Source organism: Sesamum indicum, linkage group LG10, assembly GCF_000512975.1.
Source record: "Sesamum indicum cultivar Zhongzhi No. 13 linkage group LG10, S_indicum_v1.0, whole genome shotgun sequence".
NCBI classification, from domain to species: Eukaryota; Viridiplantae; Streptophyta; class Magnoliopsida; order Lamiales; family Pedaliaceae; genus Sesamum; species Sesamum indicum.
In genome coordinates, this window is record NC_026154.1 from 15,825,185 (window position 1) to 15,842,913 (window position 17,729).

General features: G+C 35.8%; 2 protein-coding genes across 4 annotated transcripts in view; one reads left to right on the plus strand and one right to left on the minus strand.

The window, feature by feature from the left end:
- The window catches only part of LOC105172746 (protein Brevis radix-like 1), a 6,360-nt gene extending 1,208 nt beyond the window's left edge, over window positions 1-5,152 (plus strand). For both annotated transcript variants that reach the window (XM_011094313.2, XM_011094315.2), the window contains exons 3-7: window positions 341-505; window positions 3,284-3,681; window positions 3,911-4,040; window positions 4,136-4,509; window positions 4,629-5,152. In XM_011094313.2, the coding sequence (XP_011092615.1) occupies window positions 398-505; window positions 3,284-3,681; window positions 3,911-4,040; window positions 4,136-4,509; window positions 4,629-4,710 (1,092 nt within the window). In that variant the 5' untranslated portion in view covers window positions 341-397 and the 3' untranslated portion in view covers window positions 4,711-5,152. The remainder of the gene's footprint in view (window positions 1-340; window positions 506-3,283; window positions 3,682-3,910; window positions 4,041-4,135; window positions 4,510-4,628) is intronic.
- LOC105172747 (cyclin-dependent kinase F-4-like) lies at window positions 5,619-12,301 on the minus strand. Of its 2 annotated transcripts, none has more exons than XM_011094317.2 (19): window positions 11,947-12,301; window positions 10,652-10,909; window positions 10,513-10,565; window positions 9,852-10,407; window positions 9,689-9,767; window positions 9,495-9,563; window positions 9,324-9,413; window positions 9,103-9,241; window positions 8,650-8,752; window positions 8,520-8,572; window positions 8,378-8,444; window positions 7,980-8,088; window positions 7,572-7,637; window positions 7,392-7,460; window positions 7,252-7,315; window positions 7,055-7,171; window positions 6,655-6,686; window positions 6,424-6,505; window positions 5,619-6,052 (listed from the first exon to the last, which is right to left on the minus strand). In XM_011094317.2, the coding sequence occupies exons 4-19, from the start codon at window positions 9,857-9,859 to the stop codon at window positions 5,847-5,849; spliced, it is 1,353 nt and encodes a 450-aa protein (XP_011092619.1). In that variant the 5' UTR covers window positions 9,860-10,407; window positions 10,513-10,565; window positions 10,652-10,909; window positions 11,947-12,301; the 3' UTR covers window positions 5,619-5,846. The 2 variants fall into 2 exon arrangements, with proteins under 2 accessions (XP_011092619.1, XP_011092618.1); XM_011094316.2 differs by having other exon boundaries at window positions 6,424-6,508.

The window sequence follows — 17,729 nt, forward strand, 5'->3', positions numbered from 1 at the left end:
TTCCCTTTCTTATTCATTCCTTTAACTTCTTGCATTCTTACCACTGTTTGGTTGGACTTTTAGAAAATGACTGCGATGTCTAAGAGTTCGTTTGGTGTGATGCCTAGTTTTAATATTTTGAAATAATGTTTTCAGATCCCATTTTTATTGATGTCTTGAAAAGATGTCGTTTGAATTCATTGAAAAATGTGATGTAATTTTGCCTTTTTCTGTATTTATATGTGACATTTTTTTTATGGAATTGTTGCAGTGATTCTATGATTAACAAGAATTCAGAGTTTTGAAGTTCTGTGATTATCATTTCATTCAGCTCAATCAAAATAATCTTTTTCTTTTGCAGGTAGAAGAAAAAAAGAATATTAAAAGAAGAAAAAGACAAGTGCAGTAGAAACAGAAGATGTTGACGTGTATTACGTGCTCAAAGCAAAGAATGGAAGATGGCGGAGAGGATGCCCCGCGTGGGACTCCCAGTACCAAAGACGCCGTCAAAAGCCTGACTACGCAGGTTCTACTCCTGCCATTAACTACATGCTATTGTATCTATAGGTTCTATACGTACATGCATTTATAGTAGAATAGTACGTAGTTAGTAGCATTGTGGCAGAGTGTAGTATTTTTGCCTTGAGCTTCTTTTTTCTCTGCCAGTTTCTTTTCTTTCCTTCTTCGTGAACGCAACCGAAGTATCTTATTACACTGCTCTGTTGCTTTTCCCACATCCCATGGCGGGGCCCACCCCTCCCCTCCCCCCTTTTGTGGGGCCCATGCAATATGAATTCTTGATTTTATCTGTTTGGTTTTGGGTTTAGCTTTTTGTCCCTCGTTTGGCAAGTGGGATTGGGGAAGTTGATGCAATGGAAGCTCTCGGACAAAATTGTCTTTTTAATTAGGAGAAAATTCATTTTTAAAGTCATTTGTGTTTTGATTCTTGATCTTTGTTATAACATGTTCTAACACGTTTCTTGATGAAAAAACATCTTAATATCACGGCCCTTTTCCGCATCGTTTCGACCCTGGTAAGGGTGGAAATTATTTTTCTTTCCGAACACTATATATCAAACCAAACACACAGTTTCTGCCCAAAATTGAAGATGACTATTATGGCAAAGGGCAGTACAAAAGGCTAATGAGGCTTTTTAGTGGGGCACAATTTTGGGGTAGCAAAGACAAGGACTTGAATTGATGAAGGGGACATGGTCACGCCATACCTTGGATCATGTGTCCAAATCTTGGTCCCAACATCTTTGGTCTTTCTCTTTTTTCAGTTTGCCATATGATATGTTCATAAATTAGAACAAAAAGAAAAAGGAAAAAAGAGAGAAATCCCCATCATGTTCTAAGATTTCTATATTTGATAAAGTGACATCTCAGGTGTAATGAAAACCTCATATCATGATGTTAATTTGCAGCCCCAAAAGTTAACTGAAGTGACCATTCCATATCACATTTAGCTCAAATAAAGACAGCTTTTTTCTTTATGGTGAAATGTATTATTCTAATCTAACATTAGTTCATGGGGTCCTCTCTTGTTAATTAATTCTCTATAGGCACGAGTTGTGAATGTGTTGTACAAAAGGTCCCCACCCAGCAACTTGCTATGAGATAATTTCTTTGGCTGAAAGAATTCTTGCCACTCAAATCTATGATAGTTTATACAATCTTTTTTCTCTTCTTTTTATAAAATTATAAGTTGGGAGACTTGATTGCATTGGGATCGGAGACGGGTTCATGTCTAATCTGGAAAAGCAAAGCATGACACACAGAAACATATCTTAGACATTTTAGAAGAGGATCCTAAAATTTAAGCCTGTCATTTAGTATGATCACATTTTTAAGGCAAGAACGAGTGCTACTTTAATGGTATTTTATTTTCAGCTTGTACTATCCTAGATTGTTTTTAGTAGGTAAGTGAGTACTATCTTGAGATGGGGAAGATAGTCATTGGTCATAATCATTAATCTTAATTGATTTTGTGAGAAACTTTCTTGGATTCTTTAATGAAGAAATCTCTCAATTTTTTTTGGGTCAAGTCTGGTTGTGGATCTTGAGAAAAGACAACACTGCATGTGTGGAAAAGACTCATCCTTGAGATGGCCCACAGTTGAATTCCTGTCCTCCAATGTGCTATAACTCACTAAACTAGAAATGAAGATTTTGAATATTTGGTAAGTTGGAAGTACTAATGCAGTCAGATAATTCAAAAGCAATAATAAACTGTATCAGATGCTTTGGGCTGCAATAAAGCAGCTTATTTAGCCTGTTTTTGTACTGCAAAAGGGCAGTAAGAGCCAGCTTTTCTTTAATGCAGAGCTCTGCATCTTGTGGACTCAGTCTATCAAGTTCAGAATCAGCTATACTGCTTTAGGCATTTTCTTTGTCAAAACTGAGGCTAATAGCAGTTTCCTGTGGCCTGTAGCAAAAGGAAGAATCCCATGAACAACAGTTCTAGCATTTATGCTGAGAATAGCATTTGAGGTTGACATATCTGATTTCTTGATTTTCAAAAACTTACATTTTGTAAGAACAGAAGTATTATTTATGCACAGATTCAGCTTATAAACATGTCTGTAAATTTAATGTTAGTAATAAAATTTGGCAAGATATAAATTTGTCATGAGTGTGATTCTTTGAATATTACCTACCAGCTCACCTGCCTTGGATAAGATGCTCCCCTTGCAATATGTTAGGAATTTGTCTGTGCCACAAAATGCTAAGCAAACCAGATGTGACTTCACTACATGAGATGTTAGCTCTGATCTTTCTTCTCGTGTCCTGTCGTACCATTTCAATATGTAAACATGATGAACATTTATGGACATTAATGCGTGACATGTTTTATTCCTTTCTGCTTATCCAGAACAATCGAGGTCTATGCTAGTGTTTTGCCCTTGGACATCGAGTATCTCTATTCAGGTTGTTGGTAACCTAAGCCTAATAGGAAATAGTGAAGTAATTTCTTGCCAAGACCAAAAAACTGCTGAAATTTCAGTTTTGGAAAGACATGATGTTTGGCTTCTGCTGTGGCTTTCTTCCTGGATTTCAAAAGTTACGTGATTTTAGCTGTTTGATTTCATGTGGTTGAATAATAGAACTTCTGAACTTGCCAATTTGTTTCATCTTGCAATCTAGTTAAAATGTGGCAAATTCAACACTTTGATCAATGTGTAGCAGGCCTACTAAATGCATTTTTGCACAGCTTTAAACGAGGGACATATTTATTGTGCATGTTCTTGTTGTTCAGCCAATCTGCTCAGGCCTGATCGTCCTAATAATTTTTCATATACAGATCAAGGATATGGCATTGAAAGTCTCAGGAGCTCATAAAGGCAAGCCTAGTCAGACAGAAGAAAGCTTCAAGAAAGGTCAAAGATTGTATCCCGACTTTGATACAATCTCAGAGGGGGCTCCATACCCATATGTGCAACCAGGTAGCTCAAGTTCTACTCCAGCCTGGGATTTCACAACCACTGGTCATCGTGCTGCTCGGCCAGACTCAAGATTCACTTCATTTGGCGGTGACCGAACTCCTGGTGGGCTAGAATCCATATCAGCCCAGTCTGGTGAAGTGGTGCTGGAAGATGAAGAGGAACCAAAAGAGTGGACAGCCCAAGTGGAGCCTGGTGTCCAAATAACTTTTGTTTCTCTTCCTCGGGGAGGGAATGATCTAAAACGAATCCGTTTCAGGTACCTATTACAAATAGTTCATAGTTCTCTACTACAATATCATATACACATCTGCAACGATATCCAAGCAAATAAGCCACTAGTGAAAGAATTTGCACATGCATGCTACTTTCCCTTTGAAATGTATGAAGTTGACCTGATTGGACTGAATCTGTTTTTCGTTTTATGAATTTAATGTTAACCAACATATTAATCCAAAATCATGCCAATTTAACATGCATATCTGAAGCCGGGAGATGTTTAACAAATGGCAAGCTCAGAGATGGTGGGGTGAAAATTACGACAGGATCATGGAGCTATACAATGTCCAAAGATTCAATCAGCAAGCTCTCAACACTCCAGGAAGATCAGAGGATGGAGTATGTCTCATCTACTTTTCTCAGTGAATTACACAAACACCCTGTTAGTTGTCTGTGAACTAACAATTACGAACCGATTACTTGCCATTAATCAGAGAGACTCGATTTACTCCAAGCTCGGGTCTGCCAGAGAAAGCCCTCGAATGACTCCATCACTGAACAGAGAGTGGACTCCAAGATACAGACCTCCTGGAGGTAAAGACTATTTCCCACCAGAAAGTTTTCATGGTGGGAATCAACATTACGGTGTAGGTTCCAGTGTGTCGTACCCTTCTGGCGGCCAGAAGGGTGAGATGTCGTCCATGGAGGCATCAAGAACGACAACCTCCTCCAGAGATGAGGCTTCCGTTTCTATAAGCAATGCAAGTGACATTGAGTCAGAGTGGATTGAAGAAGACGAGCCTGGTGTTTATATTACCATCAGACAACTTGCTGATGGCACCAGAGAGCTTCGACGTGTGAGATTCAGGTAACTAACCTCTCAAACTCCCCATTTTCACCTATAACGCTGTTGTCCCAACTGATCTAGTACCTCTTCTCCAACCCCTCAACATCGTTAACGTCCATGCATTTGTTCAAACGTTGCAGCCGTGAGAAATTTGGAGAGGTGCACGCGAAGCTGTGGTGGGAAACTAACAGAGACAGAATACAAGCTCAATACCTTTGCTAGTAAATCCGAGGCATATCCAATGAAAATTCCATATTCTCATGGAGACACTCCATTTTGGCGGAGCCAGTTGAAAATGCGACTCCAAGACAGTGAATACCGCTGCCCGAAAACTTAATATCGATATCTGCTAACCGAAGAAGTTTCAACTCACAATAGATTCTGCCTAAAAGGGCATTAGATTCAGGCAGAGCTATTTCATTTTTCACATCCTGCTTTCGTTCGTAGGTACTTGTTGCCGTCTATACCATGTTTTTGCGAATTATGTTGAGGCCATGTTTTTCCTCCTTCCTAGATTATACCATTTCATTTTCTTACTCTCATTTGAAGCAAGCTTTCAGAAATTGGACAAACTCAGTGATCACAAGCTACAGATGTTGGGCTCCATCTACTTTGTATATGCACCAAATCCATACTGGTTCTATCATCAATTGTTCATTCTCTTCGATGCTGTGTTCCTTTTACCAGTTAACTGTCTTACATAAAGTAGAAAAGAAAGCTAAATGACATGTAGAAATAAATAGTAAATAGTCTCTTTCCTCAAGAGTGTAGATATTTATTATGAAAAGATGAATTTTTTGAGCTCCTATGGTTACTGCCATCATCCTCCATCAGGAGAGATTATACACCCATAATTTTATTAGTTTTAGCAACTGGAATAATTTTGTTAGTTTTAGCTTGATTCCAGTTGGCGCCAACCAAGATTGCCATTTTCGTTTTTACAGAGCATCAAGAAATAGATGCACTAGACTCTGCATTTTGAGGTTCCATGGACTGCCTTCAATAATCCGTTATTACAAAAGCAGAAGGAGATGATCTGTTACACAGTAGGCAGGATCAATTACCAACATCATGGGAAGAGATAAAACTCGGTATAAGAAAACCCGGCAGACATGCTCAGAGATGACAACTTTCAAATCAACCAAGCACATTTATTAAGCAAACAATAACAAAATATTTCATCAAAACAGAAAATCAAACAAACCATAATAGAACGACCATAGGAGTAAACCGATGTTTGGGCATAAAATTCTAGCACTACATATGTTGGCGTTACAAATCTCTAGACCGCGCACACTATTATGATAGCACAAACAGAAACACTCAACATGCTAGTAACCATGACTAAACAGTATTCTTTATCCCGCCACCTTCCTGGTATAAGCTCTTCCAGGAACAACTTCTTGAGATCGTCCAAGAAATAAATCAGATTGCCCATGCCATCCTCCAGCCTTCATAGGTGGAGGCACAGATGGCCTTGCAAGGGGCCGAACAGAGCCCACAGTCATGTTTGACAACTTCTCAGCTGCATCAGATACTCCACGTGTTTTCCCCATGTTACCTGCTGCAGTGATACAGTCGACCATCAGATTTAAGCACTAAGGACTGCCTTTCATATTTCATGCATATAATACTGCAAAACCATGCAATTTTCAATAGCTGTATTGAAGTAAACAGACATTCTCATGCATGCACAACTTTTTCATAGCATGGAATAGATAAATACCAAGTAAAAACTAAATAGTCCATAAATATATTTGTCAGTTCTGATTATCGCAGTATGAAGAATATATTCTCAACTGAGACATATCTCAGGAAAAAACAAGCCAAACCGTGATAACTTCCAACTTGAATTTACTAGAAAAGGTGGGACTAGACTTTATGCTACCAACGTGAAACCAATAAACAAATCAGCTAATAGATATGTACACTTACGCGGGCCATTCATTCCAGGTGGTCGATACCTTGGCTGTTGCTTAACATAGTTCTTCAGGTTCTTATCATTTTTAGTCAAATCCTGCTGTATTGACAGTGAAAGTGTAGAAAGCAGGCAGGAACAAGAGGGGGAAAAAATCATATAAATTAATTAGAACAGAGACATCCATATGCAATCTTCATTAAAAAGCATACCATATTAACCAACGCAGAATTGATATTCCAACCTACCTGATTATTCATGTCCAACTTCCTTTGAACACCTGGACAGAGAATAAACTAAGTCATAATCTGACCATCTGAAAGGGGATAATACCGCCCAAAAATATTTCCATACCAGGGAACTATTAAAAATCAAACACAGGGCATCAAACATATCTGAATCAATCAACTTCAGGAAATGGAGGGATTAAAATAAGAAAAGGATATTCCTTCCTCATCGAAGCGCCATATTTCACAAACACCCATGCATAACGATGTATTCTTTAATTTAAATGGAAGTTCCATAGACCAGCATAAAATAGCTATTGTAACATGTACATGAACATTATTGAACATCTCACAAATGAACCTTTGGAACTCAAAATCAGTAATAGGGAACTACAAGAGCTATTTTTGACAAATGGCACACCTGCACTCAGAGAAGCTTGTGGTTTAGCAGAAGAAAATCTGTTTGTGGGCTTCAAGTTTGATAAACTGCCCGGATATCTCCTACCACAATTTTGCTCCAAAACCCCCCTTGTTCCAGCTGCAAGAACTCAAAATCTTGATGATCTACTCTCCAATTATTCAACACAAGTTAAAAGAGAAGGAATTACAAAGACTAACCAGAAGGAGGTGTTCTAGAAATAGCAGCTTTAGGGCGCAGAGATGGTGGGACATAAAAGCAACTCTGCATTTTGTTAAAAACAATCTTCATGCAACAAATATTCACCAATTTTACTAAAGAAAATCATTGGAGTAACCACCTGAAAGAAAGGGTGTTGAAGGACCTCCAAGGCTGTTGGCCTCTTGCATGGATTCCATGAACAAAGGGACTGGATTTGGCACAAACAACAAAAAGGAACTTATAAGCTTTGGCTGTTTGAAGGAAAGTTTAAAAAGACAAAACTTAAAAGAAAATGAGATGGTGGGAGAGCATAACTTACTGCTATAAGATTAATTGCATCCTCACTAACACCTGGAACCAACACAGAAAGATGGACCCCAGCAACCTGCATTGTCATTAGACATGCAGATAAATATTAAAAGAGAAGTACCCAAAAATTATTTCAAGAAAATAAGATAAATGACCAGATATGATTCCAACAATCATCAGAACAGATAAAATTCTTAGTTGAAATCCATCTATGATTAATAACAAACAAATCCAAACAGCCGCACAGGGAAGCAGCACAGTAACTATAATTCTAAAATCAAATAACTCAAGCTGCTTTCAAGTATTCTTAAATTCTTAGCACACACATAAAGAATGGTACCATATATTCAAAACCCTCAGTTGAAACCATAGAATAATGCTACATTTCTCAGAAACCACAGGCAAATGGATCACTCACTTGTGGGAAATGGTAATTGATAGTGCTAGCAAGTTTGAGACCCTCAGACCATTCACTCTTGGTCGGACTGCCTATTACACAGCATATCTTGTAAATCTCATCAGCCTCACTGGAAACCATAAACAGCACATCAGGCACCTTTTAAATCATTACAGGAGAGCATATATTAAGAACACGCCCTATGGATTATATTTCACAGTATGTGCACCCTTCAGCTGACAAAATGTAGAATGCTTCCATACACTAACAAGCCAACCATACTCAAAACACAAGGTAATTACTAAATGAGGTTACACTATTAAAGAAGCCCAACCATAAACTTCAGGCATATATATGTCCCGTCGGCATCTAATTCAAAAGCAAAAATGAAGGGCACCTCGAAAGGAGTATAAGTATACCTTGAACCAGGAAATAGAGGACGAAGTGTGAATAGTTCAGCCATTATTGCACCCATTGCCCACATGTCTGAAAGAAAGGTGTAAACATCTCAAGGAAGCTAATCATGTCAATAGTTTAACAGCAACGCAATCACCTACTCACCAACAGGAGGACCATATGTGGGAGACTGAAGTAGAACCTCAGGGGCCCGGTACCTGTAAAATAAACTTTGTACAGTACCTGGATAAAATAGAATGGAAGTAAACTGAAGGGGAAGAGATTGACCACCCACCAGCGGGTCGAGACATATTCAGTGAATGGAGGTTGAGAATTGATCTCCCGAGCGAGTCCAAAGTCGGCAATTTTTATGATATCCTTTGATACTAGCAAGTTCTCTGTTACAAGCATCAACCAGTAAACACCATAGCCATCCCGACCATATTCAAGCAAAAAGAAGGATAAGTGTTTACAGTTATAAAAATCAAGGACAGGCGAATTTGAATAGTAAAAAGGAAAAGCATCCAACAAAGGCATGAATAAATTCAACAGCATTAGGCAAAGCATCCAAAAAAGGAATAAATTTGAATAGTTATACTGATGCATTAGGCAAAGCATCCAACAAAGATACAAAAATATTCAACTATTTTCCAAATTGGAAAGATCGCCTAGTCATAAATCAGATGCAGAGCGTGATAATCATGTCCAAGTTTATTATTCAAATTGTAGAAATCATAGCAATAACCACCTGGCTTGAGGTCACGGTGGAAGTATCCACGTTGATGAATGTATGCTAGACCTTGAAATACTTGGAAGCACCAGTTTCTTATTTCAGCTTCTGAGAAAAGTTTTGCCCTGTCCTTCATAAGCTGGTATAAATTGCATTCCTGAAAAAAGAACATACCAGATGCACTTACGCTGACGAACAAACTTCCATAAAGCAATGACAAATAGGGAAGTAATGCATACCATGTACTCAAACACAAAGTACAAGACATCATTTTCCCTAATAACTTCCTTGAGCTTTACTATGTTTGGATGGTTCATTTTCCTTAGGGACTGCCAAGACGAAACTCGTTATTCATCTCCCATCAGAAGAGTAAGCTTAAAGAATCAACCGAAAAAAGAACATTCTATCACCTTCACTTCTCTGAGATTTATACATTCTTCCCACGAGTAATATTTTTTCTTCATCTTTTTGATAGCAACCTGTATAAGCGATTGATTAGGTTGAGCGAATTTCCAATTTCATAATTCACAAACTTTAAGAGATCTAACAAAGAACAGCGTATTTAGTTACAAAGGATGAACATCTAAACTAATGATACGCATACCACTTCACCAGATTGCTTGCTTAGAGCTCGCCAGACACTTCCGAAAGTGCCATTACCAACTTCCTTAATCACCTTGTACCTGCATTGACCATCATGATAGCTGACTCAACCGGAAAAGAAATTATCATGATTTAAAATAAGATGAAATTGGATACCATCTTACCTTTCCATTCTTGCGATTTCAACAGCTCTTGAATACTATTTGTTGGAAACTGGACGAGTAGAAAACAGAGATACTTAATTTTCTATATTCTCTAAATGACTGTAAAAGATAACTATTAAAAGGCCTGGCTGATTCAGCAAAATCCACCATCAATTCGTCTACTGCACTTCAAAGTGAGCAAAACCAATGGGATTGAGTTGGAGGCGCTCCACAGCCTTATTCATAGGATAAGCCAAACCAAAAACTTTAAAACAAAGACAGGGTGGTGGCACTGCAGTACTGTAGAACATCTTGATACTGGTCAAAACTAACTGATAATATCGGGTTCTACCCAACAGGTAAAGTATAGGATCAAGACATGGTCAACCAAAGCTTCCACAAATTAATCTCCAGTACAAAATATTGTCCGATGTAAATCTTTAGTCAACCAAATCTCACCACTGTCAACGGGCCATCCGGGAGAACGCAAAAAGTTCTAATAAACTACTATCCTGACCAAATACAGATATCTAATACCAAATGAAAACTTCCTCTGAATACTTGGACGACTTCAGTCCTGGAGAAGAGAAGGAAGAGAAACCAAATCATACGGTGGTCTTGAACTTAAAAACAATTAAGACATTATTAACTAACTAGCCAGGAAGTAACGATAACAAAGTACCTCACAAATTGATCTCCGTAGGATCTCAAAGTAGATGCTGCACCGGCAATGCACTAGCAACAATAGAATTAAGAAAAGGATTAATATGTACCCCAGCATAATCACCAACATCCAGAATGTATTATTGTGTGCAACTCACTTTTAGAAGTGCACTAAAGATTCAACATCAATTTTATGAGACATACGCATTCATCCTCCTGTACTGATCACTTAAGCAAAGCTTTTCACTAAGTGCAATTGACAAAGGAAACAAGAAGAAAATCTCCAAGGCTGAGAAACCGCCAGTCGAGAACTTCCTGGAATGAAAAAACCCGGTGCTGGTAGCAATCTGACCAGGGGCAAACTTGCTCCATGTCCTAGATAATGTTAATCTTTTTGTATTGGAATCTAACACAGCCTGACAGCATAGGAAAAAGAAAAGAATTGTCGTGACACCCTCAAGGAGAAAAAATAGATAGCAGAAATATTATAAGAGATAAATATACGAAAGCCAAATGCACCAAAACTATAATATAAATTCTAATAAGAACTTCTTGTTGCTGCTTCTCTCATGAAGAGTGAGAATTGTCAAAATTTCCATTATGGACCATACAAAAGAATATCTTCCACGACCAATTCCACATCACCAAAACAAAAACTAAAGGCAATACGTAGCAGCCTAATTCAAAACTGACACAAAAAAACAAATCAAATTCCCACCTATAAGTACAATACATTGAGATGCAAACACAATCCAAGGAAAGTTTAGATAGTAGCAGAAGAACAATAATGTCATAATGATTCCCAGATCGTACACATAATTTCTGAATATTCTTTGGCAACTAGGAGAAGAACATGTCAAAATAATGGATTCATGTACCTCAAAATCACCTAATAATGTGGCAACGACTAGAACAAAGACGCTGTGTATACAACAGAAGAGGCAACCAGTTTCAATTTCGTACCTACACGTTTTACCCCCTAAACTCAATTGGTTCACACAAAAACACGAACAGTACCTACAGTTTTGGCGGCCAACGTACATAATATTCCACCTAACTTTCACCTAAAAGTTCAAGAACAACCAACAAAACCGAACCATAATCCCGATCCATCTAACCTCATAATCCAAAAAACGCCACCATTAAAAACGATAAAGTTTCAAACTCACAACAAAACTGAATCACACAAGAATTCACCAGCCCGCAACAACAACACCGCAATCAAGAAGCAAGAAACACAACCACAACAAAACTCAATTAAACCTAAATCAAACCGCAAAACCTATACCAGATCCCCGAACACCAGCCCAAAACCGGCACAAACCAAAAGCAGATCTAATCACACAACACCGCCACCCGAAACAATAACGAAAAACACACAGAAATCACAAAAGGGTAGACAAATAGAAAGAAAGAGCCAGAAAATAAAAAAAAAAAAAAAAAGGATGATTACCGGTAGAGGAAACGGCATAACCTAAGGAGAAGAAACCTGGAGATGCCACTCTTTCTCTCTCTAACTCCCTCCCCTATTACGATGAGTATGTGTTGGTAACCACCGGGAGAATATATTTGGGATTATATAATGGTATGATGATGATGGGGGTATGATGATGATGGTTAGGATGATCATGATTGATGAGGACTATACATAAATGGTGGGGGATGGATGGTAAATATGATTATGATGATGATGATGATGGGGAGATGCGAATCTTGGCTTTGCAGACAAGAAAAGAAAAGTGAAAAATTCTTTTCCCTCCCGCCCCCCACACACACGCAGGGGAAATCTATTTTCCTTTCCTTTCCTCTCTTCTGCTTATTTCACTCTAATTATTATTAGTTTTCCCTTGGGATTCAATTATTATGCTTTGTTTTTTAGGCCAGTGTTTGGCTTTTGACTCGGTTTATTTTGCTGTAAACCTGGGACTTTTATTTTATTTGTAATTTATGTGGGAGGAGATTTGTAAGGACGTAATCATATAATTGGTTCTGTGTATTTGTTTTGATATTGTTTTATTTGTGTTACGAATAATCAATATATAAAAAAAAAAAAAGTAAAATACACTTGAATATAGGTTATGTAACAATAAACTCTATGAATTCTCTTTCTATACATTTTTCTTTCTGAAATTAACGGTCGATAATTTCGACCGTTCTCTCATTAAAAGTTCCGTCCAGCCCATGGCCAATCATCAAAATTTTGACATGTATTTGCTGATGTGGACCGCTACTTGGCAACAACGTGATTCTCAAATTTTGGGATCTTTTATTCTTCAAATCGTGGTTCTCATACTCGATTTCAAATGATTTTTTGTTTTAATCTTGTTGTCAAGTATTGGTCCATATTAATACATACATGGCAAAAATTTGATGATTGGGCATGGGATGAACGGAAATTTCCCACGGTCAAAGATGTTGACTGTTAATTCTAGAAAGGAAAATGTATAGAGGCGAGTTTAGAAGGTTGCGTAGCCTGTAATTCGAGGGAGAAAGTATAATCTACCCCTAAAAAAAATTATCGATACATGTATAAGAGTAATTTTAAATTTATTTTTTAAAGCGGGATCCTAAATTTAGATTTATTTTTTAAAATTATATACGAGATCCCAATTTTATTTAAAATTTAATTTTGATAGTTACCAATGGAGAATTGATTTTGGTAAATTATTGATATGTAGGGTAGAATTCTGAATTTTTTTATTAAACATTGTATTTAATAATCCAAGTTTTTTTTCAAGAAAGAGTAAGCAAGAATCTACTAAAACTTAGCAAATTATAAGACTTCAGTACGATAAAAAATAATACACAGTACGGTACAAATTTAATTTTTGTCCCACCCAATAAATATCGTCGATCACATGCCAAAAAAATATACCCAAGCTTAGACCTTTTTTTTATGGACAATTTGCAATCTATCTATCTATCTGTGATATAGAAAATAGATAAATGGTGTCTTATGAAAAACGCCGATCTAGAGGGAGAAGGGAAGGGGCAGCGGCGCAGGCGACTATGGGGGAAAAAGGAAAGCGGGGGAGGCGATGCAAGTGGAGCTAGGTGGGGAAAAAGGGGTGTGGTGGGGCAGGCGACAGTGGGGGAGAGTCGCGGCGGAGGCGAAATGGTGGGGGGAAGAGGCGGAGGCGGCCAGGTGAGGAGGCGACAGTAGAGTCGCGGCGGAGGCGAAATGGTGGGGGGAAGAGGCGGAGGCGGCCAGGTGAGGGGTGTGAGGAAGATAATAGCTTTTTCTTTTTAATTATTTTTACTTTTTATATTTTGTTATAATATATATAAAATAAATTTGAACCATTGATTTTTTTTTTTTTTAAAAAAAAAGGAAGAGATATTGGCCATTGATTTGGTTAAGATTTGATACAGATTATCAATTATTAAAGATGAATTTATGAACCATCAATTTGTACTAAATAAGATCCCACGGTTGAAAATAAAGGTAAAAATTGATAAAGAGAGCAATTGCACATGCAACACACCACTGTCTGAAAAGGGATATATATTATTATTCCATATACTAAATGTTTTTGATAGAGTTAAATATATATTATTCCATAGATTAAAATCTAGCGACATGGTCAAAGGGGATAGTTACAGAGTTTGAACAAATTCTGAAAAGTCAAACTTATGTTATCGACTTATCATATATGCTGGGATCCACACAATTTACTAGTAAATATTGTTTAGACAATTGGATCTTAAACCTTACGAAAAAATATGATGCAATAATGACAAAAGAGGCAGCTGTGCAAAAATTATTGACCTGTGATTAATGTGTCTTGGACTCACAAACTAGGTGTTCCTTTCATGGCCCAGATACTTGATTTTAATTTCTGCATGTTCTATAAATTATTAATTTATAGTGGTTTTGGAATTAATAATTAGGTTCGAATCACTATCAATGTATAACTTAGTAATAATTACATTGCATTCTATTGAAATTTAGTGTAGTTATACGTAAATATTTTATAATTTGAAAGATTATATTGCTTTCGTCTATTCATTAGTTAAAATTTACAAAATTTATTGATACTAACATGATCTATGTTGAGTGTGCAATCTGCGGTCTCCTATGGGATCGGACTCCACGATCCAGTAGGATTATCCCAGATGTGAGATGATCACTGAAAAGAGAGAAGCACATTATGCTGGTTGGATGGATCTCTTGCGAAAATCTTCAAATTCAATATGGTAAATAGTTATATGGAGTAGTAAATCACATAGCAAGTAATAAATGTGTCTTAGTATAAATAAAAATATAGAGTTATTTATAGGACCAAATATTTGCACATGCTTGGTCCATGTGACGTCATCTCAAGCCTTGAGTTGTCAGATATTGAATGGTCAGGATCTCGGGTCCTTGGAGTGGGTTGTCATATGGGTTATTGGAGTGGGTCAGATACAGCGACCAACCCGAAATAGAGGACGCGGGTTATGGGGTGCTAGTGGTATTTTGGCTTATTAAGAGGGTTATTTATGTATTTTCTTCAATACGTGTGCATTCGTAACATAACAAAAAAAAAACTACAATAGAAATTAAAATTTAATTTCAATCGACTTATTGTATGTCAAACAAATATTTTTTAACTGAACTATCCTTATAAGAGTAAAAATATACCTTCTCACATGCATTAACGTGTGAAAACGTATACAAATAGTTTGATAATAAAAGTTTTGTTTAACATGTAATAAGTTAGTAATAAATTAAAATATGAAATAAATATGCAGTTTTGTCCATTTCTTTTATTAATATCAACAAATTCAATAATTTTTTTATTAACAAAAAGATTTATTCATTATACAAAAATAGATTTTAAAAATATTAAATATCATTTTTCATACCTCAAAAGTTTTACATATAATTATCCCTATAACCTATCATCGTATGTGTAGTATTATGAGCCCACAATTAATGTTTTATAATATTTGACTTAATCAAATATGTACTTGTGTTTTTAACGACCATTATAATCCATGAAGATATGGGAGTCAAAATTATTATTATTATTATTTCTTTAAAAAAAATACCAATTTCATGTGTGCCACTCAATGTGGGCATCCCACGTGAGGAGAGACAAACCATGAAAAGCCATGTTCTCATTATTATCCCCTGTAATAAAACAAATTACATGGCCCCACAAAATTCTAATATTTGGAAAAGACCATATATCATAAAATAGAACAAACTATGATGCTCGGACACGAACACGATAATATAAATACAGTATAATATGAACATAATTTTAGTGATGTCCATATTATATCATTTTTTGCCTTGTAGATCATGTATATAGAGGAATCAAAAGCCATCTAAAATAATTTAAAATATTTGGATACGGATCAGACGTACACGAATTTAACAAATTAATACGTTCATCAAACTCTAATAAAAGACTAAAAAAGAATGAAATTACATATCCCAAACGGTCGATCTTCAACTATTGCACGAACAAATATATTTGTACTTATGACGTGATTAATTTATAATTAAAATAACTAATATAATCATAATAACAAGTGAAAATTTTCAAGTATATGCTTATTTGTACCAATTGTTGGAAAACAAAAAAACAAAAAAGAAAAATAAGATATGTGTATGTAATGAAGTTAGGTGATGATGGGTGATGGGATGGTGGCATTCCATTCATAATATTCCATCTTATCTCATACCCTTTAACATATGTTTTCTTTTTAAAATATAATTCTTTATAAATGGGGGAAAATTGAAATTATTTGGTTGGGGTATGTGTTAGGGCATGTGGAGGATGAGAATGAATTGGGGGAAAGTCCAAGAAACGGGGTTTGGTGGAAGGCTGAAGTGTAATTGCTGGCTCATGCGGTGGCGCCACGCCACCCCTAAACGGGTTCCAGGTGTTTTCATTGAGGGTGGGGCGGCGCCACTGGCACATTGGACGACCTAACTTTTGTCCCATTTCTCTATTTTCTTCTACAATTTGTTTAAATAAAGAAAATTACATAATTTGTGTAGGGCTTTTATATATGGATACAAACACTATACGACACGAAAGATATAAAAAAAATCAGGACACAATATGCTATTAATACGGTTATATATAATGTATATTATGATTATTATTATATGTTTTTATTTTTTATAAAATTAAAATATATAATATAAAAAATATAGAGATAAAATATCAAATAAACATATTTTACATGTATATTTTTAATGAATGTGACCTAAAAAATATACATAATCCATTTATTTTAAAGAGTACGCAATGAAAAATTTATTCAAATTAGTTAAATCATCATGATCATATCTCGAATTTTAGTAATTTATCCCAAAATTTTTAGTTTGAGATGAGTGAGTTAATTTTTTTTTCTGTTTTAATAAGCTCAAAATTCTTTCACCTCCTCGTGAAAGCTACTCAAATTTTTTTGAAATTATATAAGAAAATAAATAAAACATGTGTCGTGTCCTTTTTTTTTTTAATTTTATATTTTTGCATACACGAATGCCGTGTCCAATACGTATCCGAGTTGTATATGTATGTAACGCTGCATCACGAAATTTTTTGTAGTGGACGTCCATTATAGGTGTACGTATTGTGTGTTTTGTATTCAGGAATAGTTACACTCCTACTCTCGGAGGTTTTCCGTAATTACACGCAAATTTTTTATAGTTTGAAAGTTACATTGGTCTAAAATTTATTTTCACCTAACAAATAAATTATTTGATTAGTTAAAATTCACTTAATTTGATGATATTAATAAATTTGTAGTCGAGGACGCAGAAATCATGGTCCCATGAGTGCTTAGGACGTCTGCCCTTTTAATCCCTGTGTTTTCCATCTTAAATTTTTCATTTTCTTTTTGGCAATTTTGATGCATTTCTTGTTTTTACTTGATCTTGTGATTCTTTTTCCTTTATCATGATTTACTTATGTATGGATATATGAAAATTGAAAGAAGGAAAAATTTATGACACCATTGTCTTGCTTTCTTTTTTTTTTTTAATATATTTTTTTATCCAATATATTTGAGTATATGAAAGGTAAATGATAATTGCATTATTTAAAAGAAATTCTAATTGAGTGAACAAATATGCCACTTTACTCCCATTTTTTATTCATGTTACAAAAAGATTAATCTCAAGTACAGATTTTTATATATATCTATATTAATTTTTTTGAATCAATCATCTTATATGTTGTGATTGAGTCATTTGTTTTCGTTAACCAAACTTTTTGATATATTAGATTTTAA